Below are 26,056 nucleotides of genomic sequence, written 5' to 3' on the forward strand. Positions count from 1 at the left end.
GAGCACCACATGATAAATACTGCTGAAATGTAGCCGCATAACAGCCCTTACTTTGGGCCCATCTCCCCTTAAATGTTCTGAAGACAACGTTCGCTTAATAAATGCCTGAGAGGTGAGTTGACCAAAGGTCTAGAAAGATGAATAAAGCCATGCGGGACCTGGAAGAGCTCAGCCCGTGGAGAGGAAGGGCAGGTAAACAGCAGGCACTCAGTAAGTGCCACAAGGAAGATCTGAGCAAAAGCCCGGTAGCCTAGAGGAGCAGAGGCCGGGCCTGGATGGCCTAAGAAAGGCTTCGCAGAAAGAGATGACATTTGAGCCTCGAGGGACACGTGGTATGTTGTCCCCTGAGGCTCTCCACTTCGCTGTCCCTACATACAGGTTTACACCGAAGCAGGACATTTCAGGTTTTTTTTTTTTTTTAATGTTTCTTTGAGAGAGAAAGAGAGAGAGGCAGGCAAGGAGGGACAGAGAGAGAGAGAGAATCCAAGAAGGCTCTGTGCTGTCAGCACTGAGCCTGATGCAGGGCTCAAACCTACAACCCTCGAGATCATACCCTGAGCCAAAATCAAGAGTGAGATGCTTAACCGAGTGCTACCCAGGTGCCCCTCAAAGCCGGATATTTTAAGAAATAATGTATTAATCAAACTGAAAGTCATCCCCAAAGGACCAAACACTGTTACCTAACCTTGTCCACTCATTGACAGCTGTGAATAGTACAGAGCAAAAACCAAACATCACTTTTTAATTGGCTACAGAGAATAAAAGTTTATTTCACTCAAAAAAGTAAAAAAAAAAAAAAAAAAATTAGGGGTGCCTGGGTGGCTCCATCGGTTAAGGGTCTCACTTTGGCTCAGGTCATGATCTTGAGGTTCATGGGTTTGAGCCCTGCGTTGGCTCTACACTAGTGGTACAGAGCCTGCTTGGGATTCTCCCTCTCTCTTTCTCTACCCCTTCCCCACTTGCACTTACTCTCTCTCAAAATAAATAAATAAACTTAAAAAACATATATTTAGGGGCGCCTGGGTGGCTCAGTCGGTCGGTTAAGCCTCCAACTTCAGCTCAGGTCAGATCTCACGTTTGTGGGTTCGAGCCCCCCATTGGGCTCTGTGCTGACAGCCAGCTCAGAGCCTGGAGCCTGCTTCCGGTTCTGTGTCTCCTTCTCTGCTGCCCCTCCCCCTCTCATGCTCTGTCTCTGTCTGTATCAAAAATAAATAAAACATTAAAACAATTTTAAAAAATTAGAACAGATTCATGACTGTTCTTATAAAAAACATATATTTTAAAAAATTTAATTAAGATATTTCAGAATTTTAAGAAGATTATTCCAGCAAATGATCTGTGGGTTCACTCTTAGCTGCCCTCCATCCCAACACAGCCCCAGGTAGGTCTGCCACCTTATGGAAGCCATGATCCTAACATGTTGGATATGAAGAAATCTGAAATATATGAAGTCATTTGAAATCCAGAAGGGGAACTGGCTAATCAAAGAAACCACACAGTGAATACATTTCCATGAAATCAAGATCTTTTAATAGCATGAACACTTACCCTCAATTTCTTTAGTACATTACCAAAAAAGTTGACATACAGAGTGTTTGTAAAGTGACACAGTGGTGGCTGATGCGTTACTTGGTGAGAAGTAGTGTGGAATCGTCTTTGAACGGTGGAGCGGGTGTTCCTCCGTCTACTGTGAGGACCCCCCCTTTCCTGCATCTATGATACTCACACTTGTGTCTCAGGATTTCTCAAGGGCTACCCCACCCTGCCACCACATGCAATCACCAGGCTGCACTATGGGACACAGGCCACAAGGCTTGTGGACAACGACTCGGTGAGACCAACCCCAGAGGCCTCTAAATGTGGAAACTTCCCAAACCACCCGACTCCTCCAAGTCCTGAGCGCCCAGCCCAGCTGGACGGCCCACGTTCAGGCCCTGCCCTGAGGCGGGGTCGTGCCTGGTTGTCACCCCCGATGGCTCTCCCACCTGTGTCTCCGAGACTCCAGTGCAGGGCACACCTGTCTCCCTGGCACTAACAGGCATTAGCCCTCAGACAGATGCACGATCCCGGCCACCTGGTCTTCTCTATTTTCGTATTTCTACTTTTGATACAATCATTTTGTATTCCTTTATAAAAATCTAAGCACTGGATCCGATTCAATGCTACAGTGCTCGCTCCCCACCTACCAATTTCCCAAGTGTCCCCTCCGTGCCCAAAGGGCTCTGCTTCCTCCCGGTGACAGGTCCGGGTCCCTGGAAGCCTCAGGCGAGCGCGCCCCTTCTTGTCCAGCTACAGGGCCACGGAGGGGGTCTCCGGCAGGTTCTCCTCCAGCTTCAGCCCGAGGTTGTCGATCCCGATGCTGGTGGCGGGGGGCACGCTGCTCTCCGCCGGCTCGGCCGTGCGCGTGGGGGTGGAGCAGTAGAGGACGAACCCCACCATGATGACGGTGAAGGACAGGAGGTAGAGCCCCGAAAACTAGGAGGAGAACAGGCCGTGGGTCGTGGCTCCGGCAAACACACGCTGGCTGCTGCCCTCCGCCAGCTGTGCTGCAGGGTGACCCTCTCACGACCCTTTTTTCCTGCAAGTTGCCTAAGGAGATGCTGTGCCCCAACCCTCCCGCGTGGGCGCCGGTGACCGCACGCGCTCTGGCCACAGCAGCTGGCGCGTCAGCCAAGCGGACCCTTGGATCTCTAGGGGATGGAAAGGTTGTCTCGCTCTGTGGTGACCCGGCTGTACTCCCACCTTGCAACCAGCCCCACTCAGGGGGGAGAATCCAAAGTCAGCCTGGACTGCAGCAGAGAGCCAGCTCCAGACCGTAAGCACAGTTCATAACACTGATGTGAAGCAGAGGAACAGAGGTCCTAAGATACAATGTGGATGTAGAGATGTGAGAAGTTCTCAACAAGTCTTCCTATACGCAAATGCAGTGAGATCCATTTTGTGGGTGGCCGGGTGGCTCAGTTAAGCATCTGACTCTTGATTTCAGCTCAGGTCATGATCTCATGGTTTGTGGGTTCGAGCCCCGCATTGGGCTCTGTGCTGAAAGCTCAGAGCATGGAACCTGCTTCGGATTCTGTGTCTCCCTCTCTCGGCCCCTCCCCTGCTCTCCTCTCTCTCTTTCTCTCTCTCTCTCTCTCAAAAATAAATAACAATAAACTTTAAAAATAAAATAACATCCATTTTGTTAAAATTTAATAAATTATCTGGTCTCTGTAGTTAAGAGTTACATACTCAAGTTCATGGTGGACTGAGCTGATTCAGGTTTTTAGAGCTCGAAAGACATCATTTCTCAGAAACGTCTCGAATCCAAAGAAGTTGCTGGTGTAAAGAGCAGGGAACAGAGCCCCTCAGGAGGATTCTCCTCCCCTCTCTGCTCCCACAAGGACTGATTACAGCAAGAGCCCATTCTCACAGACACACCACGGAGAGATGGAGTCCTGTTCTCCAACCTGCCCCTTTTCCTAGGAAAACAACGACCCGGAGCAAAATGCAGCGAGGACACAGCACTGATTCACTGCATATTCTTACTGGAAACGACATTCTGATCTACCCCTAAAGTTAAAATAAGTAATATTATGCACTCTGTATATTTGCTCTTATTAGAATTGAGGATCCATATAAAAGTTCAAATATTAAGAAAATTAATACTTGTTTTTAACAGCATCAAAGATAAAACACAAAAAGAGAAAAGCTAAAGACTGACCAAGGAGGTGCAGTAAAAATTAAGGAAAGTGTGTAGCACAATTAATGTGTAATTAAATGCCTAGGACCATTTTCTTTTTCCTTGCAACAAGCAAACTCAGCTTATGAATAGTCCTGCTAACCTGATGTTGAAGTTCAGAGCCGGGCATGCTATTTGATCAAGCCAATATGTATTTTTAAACTATCTTAGATTTCACAGTATACCCCGATGAGTTCTAATGTCTAAAACAGATCTAATAAGGGGGTGACAAAGAACCACAATAAGAAAACCTAACGGGTTGGGAAAGGAGATGAGGAGACAGAAGAAAAAACTAGATACACTCCCAAAGGTCTTAGGAGGACCTAACCAGGGGTGTGAAATGAGCATTGCTGGCCATCCCCAGCTGTGGGCTTCTGCGAGTCACCATTGACATTCACGTATTCATTTTTTAAAGATGCTCAATTACTTCTTCACATTAAGCCTTTCACACTCTTTAAGGAATGGAATGCCATGGCCCCCTGCAAAGTAGGGAAGCCTTCCCTAAATTCAGTGCAAAAGCCAATGACAAGGATGCAAAGTCCATGATCGTGTCAAGTTGAACAGCAGCACCCGGTTTTAGTTCTGGGACCCAATACTAGGCACGGCAACACACAACTGGCATTTAATAAATATCTGTTGGGGGAGAAAATGGTTCAGAGAATACTGGGGAAAGCTGAAGCTATTTAGAGTGCCCTAAACTTCTAACGGCAGTGTTATAAGGCCAGTATGTATGGTCACCTACGAAATGTTCGCTGTTCCTTGTGGGTAAACCTACATAACTTGGTCAAAACGTGTCCCGTTGGCTTTGGTGGTTTCAAAAGTTTAGAAGAAAAAGTAACTGGTTCCTCTTAAGAACCAGGTGATCAAACCAACTTCTCTTGGAGGGGTGAGGCTCTGAGGGAAGGGAGTAAGTCTCCTGAATTAGGAGCTTTTACTAGCATTCTGAATTCCACCCTTTGTATCTGGATCTATTTAGGAAGTTTCTGGTGGCTCTGAAGGTCAGTAAGTATTTACTCAAGACCAATTCCAGAGGAGGCAGAGATTTGTTAAACCTCTTTTTCAACCGTCAGTTTGAAAAAATCAGAGCCTGGCTCTCTGGCTCTCTCCGTTCCACCAGCTTGGAGTGAGCAGAGGCGCGGGTTCGAACCTGCAATAAACGACCCTTGCTTTTTGGCTTTGGGAAAAAAAAAATCAGAGCCAAAGTGGGGCGCCTGGGTGGCTCAGTTAGTTGAGCATCTGACTTCGGCTCAGGCCATGATTTCATGGTTCGTGAGTTTCGTCCCCACGTTGGGCTCTGTGCTGACTGCTCAGAGCCTGGAGTCTGCTTCGGATTCTGTGTCTCCCTCTCTCTCCACCCCTTCCCCACTCATGCTTTCTCTCTCTCTCTCTCTCTCAAATAAACATAAATTTTTTTTAAATAAAAAATCAGAGCCAAAGTTATTTCAGATATTGCAATTTTAAAAAGTGGTGGTATATTGGGCATATAATCCTGTCTGATTCTACAACCCTGGGCATTGTTTAAGCGCTGACTGGTTTTCCGCCTCCGTAATTCACTCTGAAGCCTCAAAACGGCCTCCGACCAAAAACAATCCAATCTGATCAAAGAGCGAGCTGCCAGGCATGCAGGGACAAAGAAACGTACAGCAGAAGAACTGGGGAGGAATATTAAAGTCCGCGTGCTGCAGGTCTGAGCAGAACAGTTTAAAGTTATATGATTAGAAAAATGACATACAAAAAGGCTTTTTCATATCAAAGCTAAGAGCAGTGAAAGAAGAAATATCTACAAGGGAACTTATATGAGGCATGGCAGGTGTATTTTCACTTCAAAGCTTTTATTTCTATAACCTTACTTCTTCTTCCCACTTGGGTATTATTTCACTCAGAAAACTTTACTTATTAAAAAGAACAAAGCGCAGGTAAGCAGGGCCATAGGTGACATAACCTGCCAGAGCGGAGCTTAACTGCAGAATAGAAAAACCGTGACCCCTAGTGGTAGCTACGTGAAATGCAAGCACAGCATCACAACTCACTTTCTTGCCCCTCTCCCCCAACAACTCACTCACTTTGAAGGCCTATTTTGTAGTGGTTGGCAATTGTTCTCATCTATTTTTTTAATGTATATTTATTTTTGAGCTGTTAGCACAAAGCCTGCACGTAGTGGGGCTCAAACTCACGAACCATGAGATCAGGGCCTGAGCTGAAGTTGGACGCTTAACCTACTGAGCCACCCAGGCACCTCTGCAATTGTTCTCATTAAATAAATAAATAAATAAATAAATAAATAAATAAATAAATAAATAAATAAATAAATAAAAATTCTAGGCTGGTCAAATCACTTCTCTGATTCACTTTGACATGTATTACTTTTTAATGATGCTACTAAGAAGTTATAAATACCCCTTCCATTTTATTTCAGGAACACCTTAACCAGCAAGTTTGTAAAGGTAACAGCTGGCTCATGTTACACATAACCTTGCCAAAGTGGTTTATGCTTCTTTAAGCAGAAATTTCTGAGAACCCACGGAACTAGACCTCGTGAGTTCACGTCCAATTCCTGGGAAAAGTGTAAATCAACTACAAGAAATGTAGTTGTTCCCCACAAATGAAACTAAAATTATCAAACAACAGCCAACATTTTAACTATTTGTTCACATCACTGTGAGCAAGCTCCTCAACGAGCATTTACTGAAGGTTCAACTTTAGTAGCAAAAGAGTAGCAGTTCTCAAGCTCCCAAGGCCGCGGAGAGGGGGCAAGATTCTTTCAGAAGTCTGTAACATCAAAACTCTCATTATCATATTAACAAGCTGCTATTTGCCTGGAGTGCGAACTGGCCAGTGAAATTCTTTTTTTCTTTTTTAATGTTGATTCATTTTTTGTAAGAGAAAGAGACAGAGCGTGAGCAGGGAAGGGCAGAGAGAGAGGGAGACAGAGTATCCGAAGCAGGCTCCAGGCTCTGAGCTGTCAGAGAGAGCCCGAGGCGGGACTTGAACTCAAGAACTGTGAGATCATGACTCAAACTGAAGTCAGATGCTTAACCAACTAAGTCACCCAGGGGCCCCTGCCCAGTGAAATTCTTGCCCCCCAGAAAATGAGGTTTAATTCTGGATCTAAAATATTAAAGAAACCCATTACTTCTTTTAGACCAAGCAAGTGTTCCTATTTGCTTACCTTATAGCCAAACAGAAAGAGTCCAAAGAAAAGGCTGTATAGGTCAGCTGTCAGGATGCCCAAGTTCACAGACGTGGCACTAGTGACCTGAATCACCAGTGGCATAAAGCTGTACAGGCAAAACATACAGAGGGCAAAGGCCACAAACAGCAGGGCTGTGGGGGGAAAAATGGAATACCTAGTTACACAGGAAGAAATCAGAGGGCAAAGATACTTTGAAGGCTTGGCTGCCATATACAGTTCCTGATCCTTTAACAATACTATCTACAAAGTCCCTTGGTAACACTCAGCATTGCCAACGAGACAGAAAGCTCTCGGGAAAAATACAAAAATAAGCAGCTGTGACACAGAGGAAGGACTTCAGACCTGCAACAGGGTGTTAGATGGGCAAGGGCACCCCGACTTGCTCCCGCTGTGACCTCGGCAACAGCTGCAGACACCCGTCTCGCCCGCCCGCCCCAGCCAGAAGGAAGCTGTGATAAAAGGTCAATAAAAGCTGAACCACGATCAAGAAAATTCACCCATTATCTTTGGTTTGCTTTTATCCGGTTCATCAGTTAGACCTGATTTGTGTAACTGGAGTCAGAAGAGAGTATTTTTAGTCATCAAAGGCAACGGTTACATCCATTATCTTTTGTTCATCTCATTAAACTCAGTGCTCCCAGAAAGCACAGAACAGCCAGCCTCTGTGGGACAGACAGGGTGTGGGTGCTCACTGTCCCATACCCGACACACACACACACACACACACACACACACACGCACGCCCATTCATACCCTGGCGATCTAAGTTATGTAGCTGAACTAAATGATCCACGCCTGGCATGTGAACTTCCGTGGCATCTTATATACTATTTATAACTTCTCTCCACCCACCGTTAAATAAGGTTGGAGTCCCTCCTGACTCTTCCCCCACTGTTTTCTTCCACATTACTTAGTCGCGTAGGTACCCGGGCGTGCCAGAAGGTAGGGGGTGATCACACGCCATCAGATTATTTCAGGTTAACGTTTCACAAATTACATCAAGCCGACGACCTTCACAAGAGCCCTGAGGACTCGAGGCACAGATCTAACTGAAAGGGGGTGTGGCCGAAGGTCAGTCTTGTTCAGAATTCCTAGGACAGCAAAGCTATTCCTGAAGGTAAAGATTAAGAATTAACTCCTGAGGAAGGTTCATTTACAAGTTCTCAGGGAAAACTCCTGCAGACCGCTGGAGCCCTTGGTGGACTGAATTACTCTGTGATTTTACAAAAATGGCCAAATATTATGTAAATGAAGATATTTCTTGACACGTTTTTTTGTCACTGAGAGGAAAAGGATACTGACCAAAAAAGGATGAAATCTATGAACATACCGATTTTCCAGTCCCACTGAATGCTGGCAATATCCTTACATTCAACGATCAACCTAGGGTTAAAAGACAAGGTCACAGAGAGAGCCACTTACTCGTTTCCACTAGCCTATCAGCATTTTAGTTGCTATACGCCAGCGAAGGTGAGGAATTACATGGATTCTTTTTTGAGAGATTACATTGATATTTAAATTTTTCTAAGTAGGTTTAATAAAAATGACATAAAATACAACCAAAGGAGCCCTTAAACATGTTTGAAGCCCACAGAAGTAGTTTTCAAATAGTAGGAAAACATGACAGTATGTCTTCCATTTGAATAGGGAGATAATGCTTTCCGGAAACCACTGAAAAACAAAGTCTTTCTTGGTAATGCCCCTACCACACTGTAGGCAGAACGCCCAAGCATCCTGTGCACATTAAGAAAATGAGGCATAAAAAAAAAAAAGGAAATGAGACATATTTTTTTGCCATTTCTAAAATTTTCCAGGGGCGCTGGGTGGCTCATTCGGTTAAGCATCCAACTCTTGGTTTTGGCTCAGGTCATGATCTCACAGTCTTGAGTTCAAGCCCCACATCAGGCTCTGTGTCGTGTGGAGCCGCAGCGTGGAGCCTGCTTGGGAGTCTCTTTCTCCTTCTCTCTGCCCCTCCCCTCGAGCCCTGTGCTTTCTCTCTCTCTATCGCAAAACATATAAAAATAAATTTAAAAGAAATCTCCTCATAGATAGTTAGCAAGTCATGGCCTCCAAATGGGACTCTGGGCCAAATCCACAATGAGCCGTAGTAGCTGGAAAGGGATCATTTGTGATGCGTGTGCTGCACCTGTTTCTAAGGGAAACAGACTCTTACAGCTGTATGCCGCTGATAATGGTCCCGAACAAGCCCACCATTCCTAAAAACTCCCGCCTGCTCAGCTTCTTCACGATGTACTCTTCACACACGTTAGACACCGCATAAAGGGAGGCCCCGAGAAGGACCAAGATGTCACCGATCAGCACGTCACTGCCTGGAGGAAGGACAAGGCACAAAACACAACACGGCGTCAGCAGAGGGGACCCTCTCCGGCTCGCTTCCAGCAGTTTATCTGGTTCATGTTCATTCGTTTGTTTGTTTGTTTGTTTATTATGCTTTTATTTTATTTTGAGAGAGAGAGACAGAGAGTGAGCAGTGGAGGGGCAGAGAGAGGGGGAGACACAGAATCTGAAGCAGCTCCAGGCTCTGAGCTAGCTGTCAGCACAGAGCCCGACGCGGGGCTCGAACCCATGGACTGTGAGATCATGACCTGAGCCGAAGCCAGATGCTTAACCAACTGAGCCACCCAGGTGCCCCATGGTTCATGTTCATTTAAATAAGCCTTTATAGAAGGACAAACCCTGATTTCTAGAAGTTTAAGGACTCTTATTCTCCTCGATTTCTGGCACAATTCTGCTGTGATTTTTTTTTACAGTTCGATCCCTCAGGAGACTATGAGACCGGAAGATGGAGCCACATACCATAACGTAAGGCCTCAGGAAATGGTTCTGTGACAGAGAAATTGATGGAATTTATGGGAGGGAATTAACCAGAAACTACAGGGAAGGAAGCTAGGAAGTCAAGGTTATTTTCTCTTAAAGGACACAAGAAAGTCACTTGGAGAGTGGGTGAATTCAGAGACTGTATTTTGATTTTATACCATCAGTTGCCTGAACTTTGACCCAAAGCATGTCCAGGATCACGTGTTCTCATCCACGGAGCCACTGAAAAAGAGGCCACTCATGGACGTGAAACTTCCTTTTGTTGAAAAAACCCCCCAATAATCTACAGTAGCTTTTCCAGTAAACTAATCTCACTGTATGGGCCAAAAGAAGATTTTTGTAAATACATCAAGAACTCTCTCTCTCATGAGATGAAACAAAACTATTCAGTGTGACAAAAAAGGCACAAGCACCGTGTGCAGGTAGGAACATAAAAACTGCTTTGCAGGGGCACCTGGGTGGCTCAGTCAGTTGTGTGTCCAACTTGGCTCAAGGTCATGATCTCAAGACTCATGGGTTCGAGCCCTGCATCGGGCTCTGTGCTGACAGCTCAGAGCCCGGAGCCTGCTTCGGATTCTGTGTCTCCCTCTCTCTCTGACCCTCCCTGGCTTGTGCTCTCTCTCTCTCAAAAATAAACATTAAAAAAAAAAACAACCCTGCTTTGTGGAAGTGGTTATAATAACAGGAGCAAATCAATCTGAAAATAAAACGTAAAAGACAGTTTACAACCAGGACACGTTTTCTGTCTTTCACCGAATGTCTTTGCAATATAATAGCAAAACCATGAGGCGCCTGGGTGGCTCAGTCAGTTGAGAGTCTGGCTCTTGATTTCGGCTCAGGTCATGATCCCAGGGTTGTGGGATCGAGCCCCGTGTTGGGCACCTCACTGAGCACGGCACTTGCTTGGGATTCTCTCTCCTCTCCCTCTGCCCCTCCCCCCTGCTCACATCCTCTCTTTTCTCTCTCCAAATAAATAAATTAAAAATTAAAAAAAAACAAAGCAACGATGCAAGCAAAGCTTCCTCTGCGGAGGAACCAGCAGCAGGCGGCGCAGCCTCACCTGAGCTGTCTTCCCTCCCTGCAAGAATGTCGGCGCCGACCATGGTCCCCACGCCCAGCAGACAGACAGCCACGGCCACGAAGTGGATCACTCTGTACCTCGCGTAGAGAACAAACCGCGACAGCGCCATCAGCACAGGAATCCCAAAGCAATCCAACAGCTGCGTGGAAGGAGAGACCCGTAAACCATGTCTCCTCGGCCGGAAGGTGCTACGTTTCGTGTGCATTTCGGGGATTTACCTCGAGTCCCTGGAGTCACCCTGACCTGGATTAGCTCATCTAACCTTCACAACTCTACGAGATTGAAACCACACTGCCCACTCCGCACGGGAGGAAGGGCACAGAGGGGTCACGTGAGCTGCCCCAAGCCCACAGTTAGAAGTGGGAGAACAGGGGCGCCTGGGTGGCTCAGTCGGTTGAGCATCCAGCTTCGGCTCAGGTCATGATCTCGAAGTTTGTGGGTTTGAGCCCCACGTTGGGCTCTGTGCTGACAGCTCAGAGCCTGGAGCCTGCTTGGGATTCTGTGTCTCCCTCTCTCTCTGACCCTCCTTTGCTTGCGCTGTCTCTCAAAAATAAATTAAAAAAAAATTTTTTATTAAAAAAAAGTGGGAGCACAGGCGGTCGCCCCTAGGAATTCCTCCCGACAGCCTGTGTGCTCCACCTGTTTACCCCAAAGTCCAGCAGGCAGAGCGGCTGCCCCCGCGCACCCATTTGCGCAGGTCAACAATGCTTTCTCACCTCACGTGTGGGGGACGCTACGAGAGAGAACGAGAGAGAGGCGCAGCCTCAGGCGGGAGCCACGGCCCCCTGGAGTGCACGGAAGCCAGACACACGTGGAGTAAGTAGCCACACAAGCAGATACCTCGCTGCAGAGGAGCCCCGGTGGCTGTCAGAGAGCCCGGGCACCACCGCCCTGACGAGGCGTCCAGCCCACCGCGTGGCACAGACACGGGCTGACAGCCAGTCCCCTGGCTCATCTTCATCGCATACCCCTCCACCACCTGTCAATCGCGGGTCCCGAAAACACTTGCCGCACCGCTGGTATGGCCAGGAGGAAAGGCGAGGGGGTGAACAGCGCCAAACCCACGGCAGATGCAAAATCGGTGGGAAGATAAAGAAAAAAACAGGGGATTTTATTCAGTCGATTCTTGAGGTCCCAGATTTTGCGAAGTGCATTCAAGGATAAAACATGTGCCATATGCTAATAGCACTCCTGAAACTGATAGCTCACCCTGTCTGTGTTTAACCTGGTCGCTGGTGCGCTCTGAACCTGTCTAGTTTGGGACAAGGCAGGTCCCCAAGTCTCCAGCAGCCTGTTTGCTGCCGTCCGCCGCAATGTCATCACTACTGGAGGCTGCCGTGCGGAGCGCAGGAATGGGCACTGCGCCGCGTTATGTACCCCGGCTGCAGACACTAATCCCCCGGGCGCCTCCGGAGCCGGCCTGCCTGGCAAATCATTCATGGTAACAGGCTGGCCTGGAAGACACCCGCAGAACCCAGCCATGGTGACTTAACAAGGTCACATTCCTTAAACAAAAAAGGTAAAAAAGGTCACTCTCAAAAACTTTCACAGGAGACTCCCTATCCTTCAACTGTGTCTTCAAGTCAAACTTAAATCAGCTCTGTTTTTTTAACAATTTTTGGCGGGTCACATAAGGGAGCTGCAAGGTGGTGCAGCCAGCGACCAGCCGTGTGCCCCCCAGCGGGTCCCCTCAGCCTCACGATAGGAGAGGATGAGATCGGACCAGATGATCTCCCGGGTCCCTTCCCGCCACAGCGTTCCACGACTTCTCATCTGACACCCAGCTCATTCAGCCATCTACCTACATCGACTGTCCTTTCCACCTAGTACTCTTGGTGATGGAAGTCTTCTCTTCGATACTTTCAGTGCCAAGAGCCTCCCTGTTTAATTTAATCTTTAAAATTACTGACCAGCCACAGGAGGCAAGGTACTAGGTAGGACTCTGGGGGAGGCGGAGGTACAAAACTGAGTTAGACTTTATTAGAAATAATTTATTGGAGATGGAGCACAGAGGAGAAAGCGAGACTGAATTAGGCCTTAGGGAACAGAAGACGGAAGCTTCAAAAGGCACTGTGTTCTAGAAAGAATAGAGCTGCACATGGAGGAGGAGCCGGCTGATGGCAGGGGACCAGCAGAGGTGGCTGTAAAGTGAGAGGAAACACAGCTAGCAACCTAGCCCATGGGGTGGCCACATCGTGAGCGCCATGAGAACCACTATATTACTGGTAGTTATTACAGAATCTTTTTTTATTTTTATTTTTAATGTTTATTTAGTTTTGAGAGAGAGAGAGAGACAGAGTGTGAGGAGAGGAGGGGCAGAGAGAAAGGGAGATCGAATCCAAAGCAGGCTCCAGGCTCTGAGCTGTCAACCCTGAGCCTGACACAGCCTGAACTGCAAGATCATGACCTGAGCCAAAGTCGGACGCTTAACCGACCAAGCCACCCAGGTGCCCCGTCATTACAGAATCTTTAAAGGAATCCTTAGGGAGGAGATTCAGAGACCGCCTGGACCAAACCCTCTCCCTGTCACCCAGACCACAGATTTATTCAAGCAGAGGCTGGCTGGAAGGATCCCAGCGACAGGCACCCTCCGGGGAGCAGGGAGCTGCAGCGGTCAGAAGCCCTTCCCACACTGCACTCCTTGCGAGCACCGAAAGCAAACCCCTTTTGACAACCAAACGCTTAGGTTTTCCTAAGAGGCCAGAAGTGAAGGAAATTATTTTCAATGGTAAAAGGCATGAACTTCAGTCACAAAGAGTCAATTGTAAGAGTTCCACTTGGCTGTGTTTAGACCTGTATCAATTCAATTATTATTGTCGGTCGTCAAGAGATCGAAGTTTCTAAGAGCTCTAATCAAGTAATTAAGCTGTGTCTGTGATTATAAGGCTAGATGTGACTAGAAAAAAATGCCATCTTCTACACCCTCATGCCCTCATTACCCATAGCTGAAAGTACACTTAGTCCTATTCATGATGAATTTTATGCTTTAGATAACTCCTGGTCTTAACTGCTATGAAATGCTGGGTTTTTTATGTGCCTCCTCTGGTATCCGTCTTAACCCGTATTTCCCCAAGCCAGTCAAAAGCCAGAGAGTCTAATGACAATCCTTAGCACAATTAGTACAATGTTACAGAACAAAAAATACTTAATAAGATGCATTCAGGTAATAATAGCATTTAATGTATATTCACATTGGAAAAATACTGAATTTTCATCAATCCTTTGTCTTCCAAGTGAGATATGTCTAATTTCACTTCAATTTTTCCATGGTCCTAAAATGTGAAGATAAAATAAAAAAAATCTCTGTATTTTTAGGGGTGCCTGATGGCTCTGCCAGTTAAGCTTCTGACTTCGGCTCAGGTCATGATCTCATGGTTCACCCATGCTGGGCTCTGTGCTGACAGCTCAGAGCCTGGAGCCTGCTTTGGATTCTGTGTCTCCATCTCTCTCTGCCCCTGCCCTGCTCATGCTCTCTCTCTCTCTCAAAAATAAATAAACATTAAAAAAAATCTCTGCATTTTAAATTGTGAGAAAACTGATGCATCAGAAAGTTATAAATCTAGGGGCACCTGGGTGGCTCAGCTGGTTGAGCATCTGGCTCAAGTCATGACCCCACAGTCATGGCACCGAGCCTCATGCCAGGCTCTGCAATGGGTGAGGAACCTTCATGGGACCCTCTCTCTCCCTTTCTCTCTCTCTCTTTCTCTCTCTCTCTCTGTCCGTCTGCCCTTCCCCCACTTGCATACACTGTCTGTCTCTCTCACTTTCTGTCTCTCAAAAAAAAAGTTACAAATCTATTAAATCATGAAGTCCAAACCTAGCATTGGACTCTCCCTTTAGAAGGTATGCTGTTGTTCACACCAGTGAGCTGGTGTCATCAACAGCCCGTAGTCTAACATTAAGACAACTCCATCAGTCTCCCTCAGCTCCACCAAGGTCAGCAGTACTGCCCTGCAGGATTCAATCCATCAAGAATCAACCTAAAAAAGGAATAAGGGTATCACTTTTGCCTTTGGCTACGCAAGACGCTGAATCTCTACCCCCAGGTCTGCAGGGCTCGTCCCAACAGGTCCAACGGTCCCTTTGCTGGAATATCGACTTTACTGGCAAACCTCCGAGTCTTTCACAGCACACAGAAGTATACTCACTTTATGTGCCAGGTTTAAACAAACTCAAAACAGACCTCTTGTCAACATCACAGCATCCACTAAATATTTATGCTTATTTTGGTATCAGCTGTCTACTGTGGAGCCGCCCTGGCAGGCTGAGAACTGATTAACTTGTATACGTTTTTCACTAATTCCAGGAGATCTGACTCATCAGCACATACGCTCCGCTAAAAAACAGCATCCACCTGTGTTTAGATTTTCTGCAAATGAACAGGTTTCCGATAAAGTTTGATTAGCACATATGGGTTCCACTCCTTTTCCTGACGTTGAAAAACCCCCACTGGTCAGAGACTCCCCCTTACCTGGACACTGGTGAGCGTCGTGTACTGGTATGCTCTGACGATCAGGTAATTGGCTTCCACGTCCGCTAGTCCAAGCAGGATGTATTTCCACCATTTTCTCTTCAAGATGTACAGGAGGTTATCACTACCTGCATGAAAGAAATCTGGGTGGGCACATGTTACTTGAAAACGACACTATGGGGACGCCTGGGTGGCTCCGTTGGTTAAGTGTCCGGCTTGTGACTTCGGCTCAGGTCATGCTCTCAGGCTTCAGGAGACTGAGCCCCACAGTGGGGTCTGTACTGACGGTGTGGAGCCTGCGTGGGATTCTCAGTCTCCCTCTCTCTCTGCTCTCCCCAACTTGTGTGCTCTGTTTCTCTCTCTCTCTCTCACAATAAATAAAAAACAAAATAAGAAATAAGAAAATAAGAAAGAAAAGAATATATTACAACGAATGTTAATTTAGAGATTGAAGAGTCAAGGCAAATGTTCACTAGGTATTTTGAATGTGGTGCTTCCTAATTCCCATTTGTCAGAGCCTAAATGCCTACAATACCTCAGCAGAGTCTGTTAGGAGACCCCAGCAAAGGTGCCTTCATAGACGAAGCATTCAGAGAAAACACCAGAGAGAAATTAAGTAGGAGAAAAGTCGTTAGATTTCCTTTCCTACCGTCACAGAAATATAACATCCAGATATGCGCTTGGATGCTGCCACTCCTGATAAACTACAGATTATCCTAAGGAATCAACAGTTTTCTTATAAATCGATAGGCCATGTAACCTCTGCACTTGGTCATTCTTTTGGAAGACATGTGCTTTCAGGAGAAAATCAAGTCAGTGATATGTTTGGAAAAAAGATTTGGTGGCATCACTGAAGAAACACCTCTTATTTCCCAAAATTCTCCTTATTCAGGTTAACTGCAGTTCACTTCTTTACAGAATCTAGGCGGCAGGAGACACACGGCAGCACACACAGAAGACTTTACCGTTAGATAATCTACAAGCGAGAATCTAACCAAAGAATTATCGTCGAAGTCCAATTCGCAGGACCATCCTGAAAACAAAAAGTCAGTCTTGCTCAACATGACATGGCTTGCAAGGCCGCTGCCAACACCCCTGGGGGCCTCACGAGTGACTCGCAGGGACCTCCCCCAGCAGGTCAGAGCAGCTCACAGAGGGGCGAAGTCCGGGGTATTAAGCATGTGTCCAATTCTGTTTCCACCTCCTAACGTTCTTGCCAAATTTGGTGCTTTCCCCATAAGATGTGTCCCCCTCCCACAGCTGGCTTCCACGTTCTGTCACAAATAAGTCACCTATCCGCACACAGGAATACCCCTGACCTGGTAAGGCCCGTGCCACCAGAGGATTCGCAAACACCGGCGATCTCACGATGTGCCTGAACATGCCGGAAATGGAGGTTCAGCCCCCTCTTGGTCAGTCTGCGTTTCCCCTCGTTTTCACATTCCTGGATTCAATCTCGTTTTCTTTGTTTTTTAAGTTTACTTATTTGTTATGAGAGAGCCAGAGACAGCACAAGTGAGGAGGGGCAGAGAGAGAGGGAGCGAGAACCCCAAGCAGGCTCCCCACTCTCAGCAGGGAGCCTGACGTGGGGCTCCCTCCTGAAGGAAGTCAGTGCGATTCACAAATCCGTCAGTGAGGCCCCCCAAGGGCTGTGGGCAGGGGCCCCCCAAGCCACGTCACACTGAGTGGGACTGACGGTTTGCTTTCAGGATGTTCCTGAACCCACAAAACCATGAGATCATGACCTGAGCCGAAACCAAGGGTTGGATGCTTAACTGACTGAGCCACCCAGGCGCCCCTCACCTCTCCTCGTGCGGGAAGGACGTCCGTCATGACTAAGCCCCTGGCGCAGAGCGTGGGCTCGGAGCCAGGCTGCCTGGCTGGGAATCCGGCTCCACCAGTCACTGCCTGTATGACTCACAACCAGCCATCGTGGGCTTCGTGCCTCTGTTTCCCCACCTGCAAAGTGGGGATAACAGTAACATTTCCTTTGCTTCCTTGGGAGGACTTAGTGATATAACGCATAACAAAATGAGGTAAGCAAAACAAATGATGTCTGGCACAGATGTCAGAACCTTTCCCATTTTTTGTGTAGCAGCTAAAAATCATTTTTTATGTTTTATTTATTTTTTGATAAAGAGAAAGAGAGAGAGGGAGAGCAAGAGAAGGAGCAGGGGAGGGACACAGAGAGAAGGAGAGACAGAATCCAAAGACAGGCTCCAGGTTCTGAGCTAGCTGTCAGCACAGGGCCCAATGCGGGGCTCGAACCCACGAACCGCGAGATCATGACTTGATGCTCAACCAACAGAGCCACCCAGGTGGCCCTAGAAATCATAATTCTTAAGTGATTCTAAAACAACTTAACCAAGAGCGCCTGGGTGGCTCAGTAGGTTGAGCATCCGACTTCGCTGCAGGTCATGATCTTACAGTTTGTGAGTTTGAGCCCCGTGTCGGAGCCTGGAGTCTGCCTTAGATTCTGTCTCCCAGTCTCATTCCTCTTGTGTTCTATCTCTCTCTCAATAATAAACATTAGGGGCGCCTGGGTGGCTCAGTCGGTTAGGTGTCCGGCTTCGGCTCAGGTCATGATCTCACGGTTCATGGGCTTGAGCCCCGCGTCGGGCTCTGTGCTGACAGCTAACTCAGAGCCTGGAGCCTGCTTTGGATTCTGAATCTCCCTCTCTCTCTGACCCTCCATTGCTTGCATGATATCTCTCTGTCTCTCAAAAATAAATTTAAAAAAAAAGAATAAACATTAAAAAAAATTAAAACAACGTAACTACCTCTTTCCACCATCTTGGAACCTGTGGAGGCCTGCTGGGAATAGGACTCCTGAAACGACAAATATGTCTGGAAGGCTGTGGTCCAAAGCCACTTTTGCTGGCTACAAGCGGGGTCTTTGGAACCAGAAGGAGCACATATATCTTCTTAAAATTGAAGGTGTTTATGCCCGAGATGAAACTGAGTTCTATCTAGGCAAGAGATGTGCTTATGTGTACAAAGCAAAAAACAACACAGTGACTCCGGGTGGCAAGCTGAATAAAACCAGTCATCTGGGGAAAAGTAACTCGTGCTCATGGAAACAGTGGCATGGTTCATGCCAAATTCCGAAGCAACCTTCCTGCTAAAGCCATTGGCCACAGAATCCGCGGGATGCTGTACCCTACAAGGATTTAAACTAACTGAAAAGTAAATAAATAAAGGTGTAGATTTGTTCTCTTGTAAAACAACAACAACAACAACAAAACAACTTAACTAGCCAGTAATAAAGATGCTAATTCCTTCTCTCCCTCTCTCTGCCCCTCCCCCACTCTCACAAAATAAATAAATATTTTTTACAAAGGGCGGGGGGAGGGGGGTGCCTGAGTGCCTCAGTAGGTTAAGTGTCTGACTCTTGATTTTGGCTCAGGTCATGATCTCATGGTTCATGAGATCAAGCCCTACATCAGCCTGTCTGTCAGCACAGGATTCTCTCTCTCTTCCCCTCCCCTGCTCTACTCTCTCTCTAAACATTAAAAAAAAGAAAAAAGATGTCAATTCCTTGCCAATTCCTTTGTCTTTCTTACAACATAGACTTGATCTACACGCAACCCATGCTCCCTTTAACATTTTCCACTTGGCTGGAAATGTGCATTTTGGAGAGTGAGGCTCTTTTTATGGGTTTTTAACATTGTCTCTTAAATTTTCCAACCACAGGGGGAGAAAAATAAAATCTGATTCTTCATGGCCCTTCCACTTTTTTAATTTTTAATTTTATTTTTTTTAAGTCATCTCTACCTCCAACACGGGGCTCGAACTCACAACCCCGAGATCAAGAGTCCCATGCTTTACCTACTGAGCCAGTCAGGTGTCCTGGCACTTTTTCAAATTTCTTGAAAACTTCTACCGGTACCCTTTGGGGCTACTTGTTCAGAGTTGTATGTAAATCTCCAGTCGCTGTTTTGATAACATTCAGAGGTGCCCTCCTTTTCTAATACCTTTGAGGAAAAATAGTTTCCTGTTCTTGGTTTCACCTCTAATTTTATTTTTTAGGGATCTAGAAGCCAAACATTTTTATGAAGATAATTGGTCGAAAAGGCCGTCCTCACATCGGACCAACCTGACTGGAACGCCAGCATCGCCGTGTAACAAAGCAGCAGCAAGCAATAGTTGATAAAGCTCTGGAGCATGGGCGTGTTCACTTTGTACCGCTCCGCCAGGTACTGGCTGGTGATGGCCGTCCCGCATATGCACAAGGACAGCATCTGACCCAGCACCACGGTCTTCAAGATATTCCTGGAAAATAAAGAAGAAAATCAGAATACCCTGCAAGTAAATTATACCTTATGCTCACATGCCTGCACACACACATGCGCCAAGCACAAAGAAACATGCGAATCATTTCAGGAGATTCTTTATTTCACTTTTTTGCTTATTTCATAAACACAAATACTAATGTGTTGTCTTTTGAGAAACTATGTCTTTTACTCTTTGACATTTCTGATCTCCCCTCATTCCCCAAAGGTACGTCTTCCCCAACTTCACTGATCATTTTAGTGGGTTTTTGTTTGTTTTTGTGTTTATTTGTTTTAGAGAGAGAGACAGAGCACAAACAGGAGAGGGGCAGAGAGAGAGGGAGACATGGAATCTGAGGCAGGCTTCAGGCTCTGAGCTGTCAGCACAGCCAGTGCGGGCAGGGGGAGCGGAGTGCGAGCGCTTGGAGAGCAGTAGAGATGGGACGGCGGTACCATCAGAGGGAAAAAGAGTAAGAGGTTTGGGACAGGAGGACTCTTAACAAGGTCCCTGGTGAGTCTCTGCTCCCGGCAGTTTTGTCCGGTGTCATCCCGTCTTGAGGGTGGGGAGGATCTGTGACTTGCTTCCGGCCCTCAGAACCCAGCACCAGCACTGGGATATCACTTCCACGAACATACTCCCTGTGGTTATAACTTCCATCTTGCAAGTCAACTCTGTTGACCCTCCTCCTCGCTAGCTCCGAAGAAGCGAGCTGCCGTGTCCAGAGACCCGCATGGCAGGGAACTGAGGTGCTCCGGCGCTGAGCCCAGCCGCCCACAGTCCGCCAGGAAAGAATCCTGCCAGCATGACCATGAGCCTGGAGGCAGACCCCTCCCTGCTGGGGGCTGCAGGCGGGTCTCCAGCCCCGGCCAACACTGTGACTGCAGGCTTGTGAGAGACCCCAGAGCACAGCGCAGGGCTAAGCCACCCACGCCCAGATGCCTGAACCATAAAAAAGGTGACAGTGAATGTATCTATTTTAAGTTACTAAGTTGGTGGTAATTTGTTACACAGGAATAGATAACAGAAACCCAAAGGTAAAACTCTGGGCTTGAGAAAGTTAGACCGTAATCTGTTTTGTTCTCCACTACCCATCAAGTGCCTGTCGCCTCGTTGTCACTCAATAAATACTTGTTGAACACATGTCAGTGGATAAAGATAGAATCATATGTGCCCAAATATATGGTAGCTCCAAGTATAAGACACTGCTCCACTTTCCCAATGAAGTGCAAGAGTCAGAGAAAGACTAGAAATTCTAGGAGTACCATGAGGGGTCCTGGGGTGACTCAGAGGGTTAAGTGTCTGATGCTTGATTTTGGCTTAGGTCATGGTCTCACAGTCTTGGGATCGAGCCCCGTGTCGGGCTATACGGACAGGGCAGAACCTGCTTGGGATTCTCTCTCCCAACCTGCCCTTCCCCTGCTGATGTGCTCTCTCTAAACAAACAAATTTAAAAAAAAAAAAAAAAGGAGCACCAGGGGCGCCTGGGTGGCTCAGTTGGTTAAGCATCTGACTTCAGCTCAGGTCATGAGCTCACGGTTCGTGGGTTCAAGCCCCGCATCAGGCTCTGTGCTGACAGCTAGCTAAGAGCCTGGAGCCTGTCTTTAGATTCTGTTTCTCCCTCTCTCTCTGACCCTCCCCTGCTTACACTATCTCTCTCTGTCTCTCAAAAATAAATAAAGAACATTACAATTTTTTAATTAAAAAAAGAGCACGATGATACGGAAGTGAAGAGTGGAAAACATTTTTAAGAGGAAGAGATCATCAATACTATGGTAACAACAACTACAGAGAGAAGAGACATGGCTGGACTGGCAAGCTGGCAGTCCCTCGTGCCTTTGGAAGAAAGCTCGTGGCAAGGCCTAACGGCAGATTCCAGTGAGCAGAGTGAACAGATTATGAGCAAGTAAACGTACCAAGCATAAAGAGCTGTTTTTTAACAATAATGTAAAGGAGAATAGGAATAAGGAAAGAGTTTGAAGAATAAGCAGCAGTGTTGAAGACAGGTTCATCACTGTCACCACCACCACCACCGTCACCACAACCATCATCATCATCATCATTGTGTTAAAGGACAAGGAAGCTTAAACATGTCTGGGAGATGAGCAGAAGGCAATATGAGTAAAAACTTGAAGGCTGACAAAAAAGAAATTGAAAAGAGATCACGAAGACAACTCCTGGACGGATCGGGGACCAGGACCGAGAACACCAAAACTTTTGTTTAAGAAGCTCTCTATATAAATCCTTCCTTCCAGAATTGCTCTAAGCAAAGTAGCAAATACCAAAAGTGCGGAAGACAGAGCATCTGTTCTAAGAGTTTACAGTGTATTTTTTCCTCTGACATGTGTGTTTCAGTAATTGGCGACTCATCTCCAACCATCCTAGTGCAGGGCAGAAAGAGAAATTTTGCTGGGAGAATCAGCCTTGCACACTCTAGCAGAGCCTGTGCAGAGTGTCAGGACAGCAAGGCAGGAAGTGAGCGGGCGCTCTCTGGGCCTCAGGTCAGAGTTCATTGGGGAAACACAGGCATGTGAACTAGGAATTAGGGCCCAGCAAGACCAGTGCTGTCACAGGCTAGTTTGAACGACTTCAGGTGTTCACCAGACAAGCACGGTCAGAAAAGGCATTCTAAGCGGAAAGAGTGGCATATACCCAGGCACAGAGCCCTAAAACAGTATGGCACATTCAAGTGGGTTGGTTAGCATGGCTGCAAAGAGTGTGGGACAGAAAACCAGTGCAAATAAGGATGAAAAAGCCAATAGCGGCCAGATCCAGAAGGGCCTTAGATGCAATGCTCTGAAGTTGGTATTGTATCTTGCTGGTGGTGAGGTCACTGAAATCTTCTGACGATGCGGGCAGTAAAGTGACTAGCAAGGCAGGGACTGTGCATTCCTGGGTCCCTAAACATGGCATAGCACAGAGCACCCAAAGCTTACCCTTAATCCCTAACATGAAACCCAGCTAGAGAGGGCAGTTGACAGAGAAAGGAATCATACCCCGTTTTTCCAGAGCAGACAACGGGACAGACCGCAGTACGGTTAACCCTCAAATGCAGCAGGATAAGGCACATGTGGAGAGGAGAATGACTCCATTTTGGACACGCTGGATTTTGTTTCAGTTATGAGACAGTCAAGAAAAAATATACAGTGGGCAGTTTGGAGCTGGGGAAAGGACTGGGTTGCAGGAATAAATCTGAGAGCCAAGAGCATGGAGATGGTAATGAAGGTGCAACATGAGTGATGTTACAAAGACATGTCCCTAAAAAATGACAAGAGGGTTAAAAAAAGAAACACTCTGGGAAACAGCAATACTAAAGGGGCCAGAGGAGGAAGAGGAATTAGAGATGGGCATGAAGGGGCATGGCCAGAGAAGAGGGAGAGAACATTCTGGAAGCAGGAGAAGATGCCATTTCAAGGAGGAGGTTCTCAACCGTTGAGGCCACGGCAAATTTCTCCGAACTGCTCCACTCTCCACAAATCCACTCCCTACTCGGGAGCAGGAGTCCATGTTCGAGCTGCTAACATGACGGGGTCCCTCCCATGCTTCCCAACACCTGTCTGGGGATCCCTGTTACCCTTAGATGAGAGCCAAACTTGAAGGTGGCCTGCAGAGGCCCTGGATCGCTTGCATGTCTCATCTGGGACTCCTCTCTCAGAGCTTTCATATTCATGTGAAACCGCTGCAGGATATTTAACATATAACAAAGTATACTGTGTAGCCGACATGTATTTATGTATCTACCAGGGGCCTAGAAACTAAAATACTGGCAAGCGCAACATGGCCCCCCAGGGTTCTCCCCAGTGCAAGCTCCCTGGTAACTTCTTATTCCCGAACACCGTATTTATCATCCCATGCATTTTCATATATTTTAATACTTCTGTAAATATCCCTAAGCAATAAATAGTGTTGTTTTGCTTGTTTTTAAATTTTATAGAGACGGCATGATGGGTATGTATACTTTTGCAACCCGTTATTTTGATCAACATTGAGTGTCATCCATGTTGGTACGTTGGTTCTGGTTCACCTCTTCCCACTATATGAGCATATGCCTTTATCCACTCCCTTCCTGATATTTGGGTTGTATCCCTGTGTGCGTGTGCGTGTGCGCGCACATGCGCGTGCCTGGGCGGACACACACGCGCATTTATATAACCAAAGCCTCTACAAACGTTGCTGCGCACGCCTCCCGATGTACATATGTAGGAGTTCTCCTGGCATTCAGCGAACTGGTGCAGATGGGTTGCTGATGCACCACGACAGCACCTCCTCAGGACTGGGGCGCCTGGGGGGCTCCGTCAGTTACGCGTCCGACTGTGGATCTCGGTTCAGTTCATGATCCCAGGTTCATGGGATGGAGCCCTGCACTGGGTTCTGTCCTAACAGCATGGAGCCTGCTTGGGATTCTCTCTCTCTTTCTCTCTCTCTGCCCCTCCTCTACTCTCCTCACTCACTCTCTCTCTCTCTCTCAAAATAAATAAATAAATAAATAAACATTTAAAAAAAAAAAAAAAAACCTCCTCAGGATGGCCTGATAGGAACTGCCCAGAGTTCCCTACAAATAGAATGACTTCCTAGTTGTTTCGGGAAGTTCAAAGGAGTCATTTGCTCTGCAGAAATATCTAACAGCAAAATCATTCCTCTTAGGGCAGAAGCATCTTCAGTTATGCTTGTTTTGCTAGAAGGTTCTTCAAAGGATTCTATTACTTCATGCTGTTTACTCAGTTACTTTCAAAAGGAAGGAACTGAAGGCACCCCCACTCTTCAAAGGGGAAGGATGAGATCAGTAACTGGCTGGATGGAAAGACATCTTTTAAGGCCACCGAAGGATTTTTTTTTTAATTTTTTAAATGTTTTTTTATTTATTATTGAGACAGAGAGACACAGAGCATGAGTGGTGGAGGGGCAGAGAGAGAGGGAGACACAGAATCTGAAGAAAGCTCCAGCCTCTGAGCTGTCAGCACAGAGCCTGATGCGGGGTTTGAACCCACAAACTGCAAGATCATGACCTGAGCCGAAGTCAGCTGCTTAACGGACTGAGCCACCCAGGTGCTTCCAGAGGACATCTTCATCCGGGTGAGCAGAGTGCAGGACTTGCTCCCGCAAAGGGCAGCATTCTTTCTAGGAAGACTCCCCCATCACAGGCGCATGAGGCAAGATGGGCCCAGGGGTTCTGACCTCTTCCTCTTGTCCTCACTTCTTTCTAAAGGAGACGCTGATTCTAGATTGTAGGCTGCTCTATCCTAGACCAAAGAAATTCGCTGCTTGGTCCTTATAGACGACTAGGATTCTACAGAAATTAAGGGGCCAATGCCAGAATGAGGAAAAGGGTATTCATTTTGCGTCACGGTGCCCAGCGTCACACTGCCCTCAGGAATCATGTCAGGACGGGCACGTCAACGAAGAAATGGTTCCAATTATCCTGCATTTCAGGGTTCAGCTGGAATCACTCTAGCACTCCTTCTCAACATAATCCTCACAAGCCCGAGAAAAGTGTGAGGAAATGCGGAAAATGACACGACTTCACGCACAGGCGTGTGGGTAGTAGAAGGCAGACGAGGTCAGGGCTCTCAGCTTCTAAAAGGTTAGGGGTTCAAATCTGCTTAAAGACCCTAGGTGTTAAATGGAAACCAACTTGACAACAAACTATACAAAATTTTAAAAAGACTTTGCTTAAAGCTCTCTCTCCTCACTCTCCTTCCCCCACATCCCTCTCTTCACCCTCCTTCACTTCACCATTCTGACTTCAGGACAGAGCTCATCCTAGGAAACCCCTTCTTCGAAGGAGCCTTGCGCCCCGCCTTGCTGTCGGGAAAGGAGTCCAGCCGGATCTCCCTCCTACCAGGACGAGGCCTCCTTCCTCGCACACCAAAGTACGGGGCGCCAAAAAGCTAATCAAGTGGCCATAACCTAACCGAAGCCAGAACATTTTTCACATCCCATAATGGACTCAAAGCAATTATAAATTTAAAATAAGTGAAAATAAGAAGTCTGGAAGCACTAAGCGCTGTTCACAAATTGACAGAATCCCTCTAGGAAGCTCACATTTGCAATCTAAAAAGGCACAATTAAGCAAGCTGTCCTCCAACTATAAAGTATCACCATCTTCTAAAAAAAAAAGTCACAAATTGAGTACAGAGATTTAAAGTTACAGGAATGCACTCCTCTTGGCTCCAAATCACAATGACCTCATCTATAATGGGAAAGCAAGAGAGCAAGAGTGAGAGACAGGGAAGGGGAGACAGAGAGGGAGAGAGAGAGAGGCTGAAATGGGTGGAGGTTGAACAAAGAGAGAAAGAAGAGAAAAATACTGACTTGCAGAGAGATACCAAAGGGCCTCAAGACAACTGGCTTCACACGGAAGCACCTGCCCTTCCCCACAAGGTCTAGTTCACTCAGATTCTGAGCTGAGCACAGAGACTCTCCACAACGTAACAAAATCTGTTCCATTCTGAGGGAAGCTGCCAGAAGCAACGTGCATCTGAC

The 26,056-nt window shown here is 46.9% G+C and overlaps 1 protein-coding gene and 1 pseudogene across 1 annotated transcript in view; one reads left to right on the forward strand and one right to left on the reverse strand.

Annotated features, from left to right (window-relative positions):
• Positions 1-1,503: 1,503 nt before the first annotated feature.
• Positions 1,504-26,056, reverse strand: part of SLC35F2 (solute carrier family 35 member F2) — a 54,261-nt gene continuing 29,708 nt past the window's right edge. The window contains exons 2-8 of the mRNA XM_029915682.1: positions 19,401-19,576; positions 15,305-15,432; positions 10,813-10,972; positions 9,088-9,244; positions 8,245-8,297; positions 6,891-7,045; positions 1,504-2,475 (exon numbers count right to left, since the gene is read on the reverse strand). Of these exons, the coding sequence (XP_029771542.1) occupies positions 2,290-2,475; positions 6,891-7,045; positions 8,245-8,297; positions 9,088-9,244; positions 10,813-10,972; positions 15,305-15,432; positions 19,401-19,576 (1,015 nt within the window). The 3' untranslated portion in view covers positions 1,504-2,289. The remainder of the gene's footprint in view (positions 2,476-6,890; positions 7,046-8,244; positions 8,298-9,087; positions 9,245-10,812; positions 10,973-15,304; positions 15,433-19,400; positions 19,577-26,056) is intronic.
• On the forward strand, positions 18,104-18,516 carry LOC115307037 (annotated as a pseudogene).

This window comes from Suricata suricatta, chromosome 11, assembly GCF_006229205.1.
Source record: "Suricata suricatta isolate VVHF042 chromosome 11, meerkat_22Aug2017_6uvM2_HiC, whole genome shotgun sequence".
In the NCBI taxonomy this organism is placed as follows: domain Eukaryota; kingdom Metazoa; phylum Chordata; class Mammalia; order Carnivora; family Herpestidae; genus Suricata; species Suricata suricatta.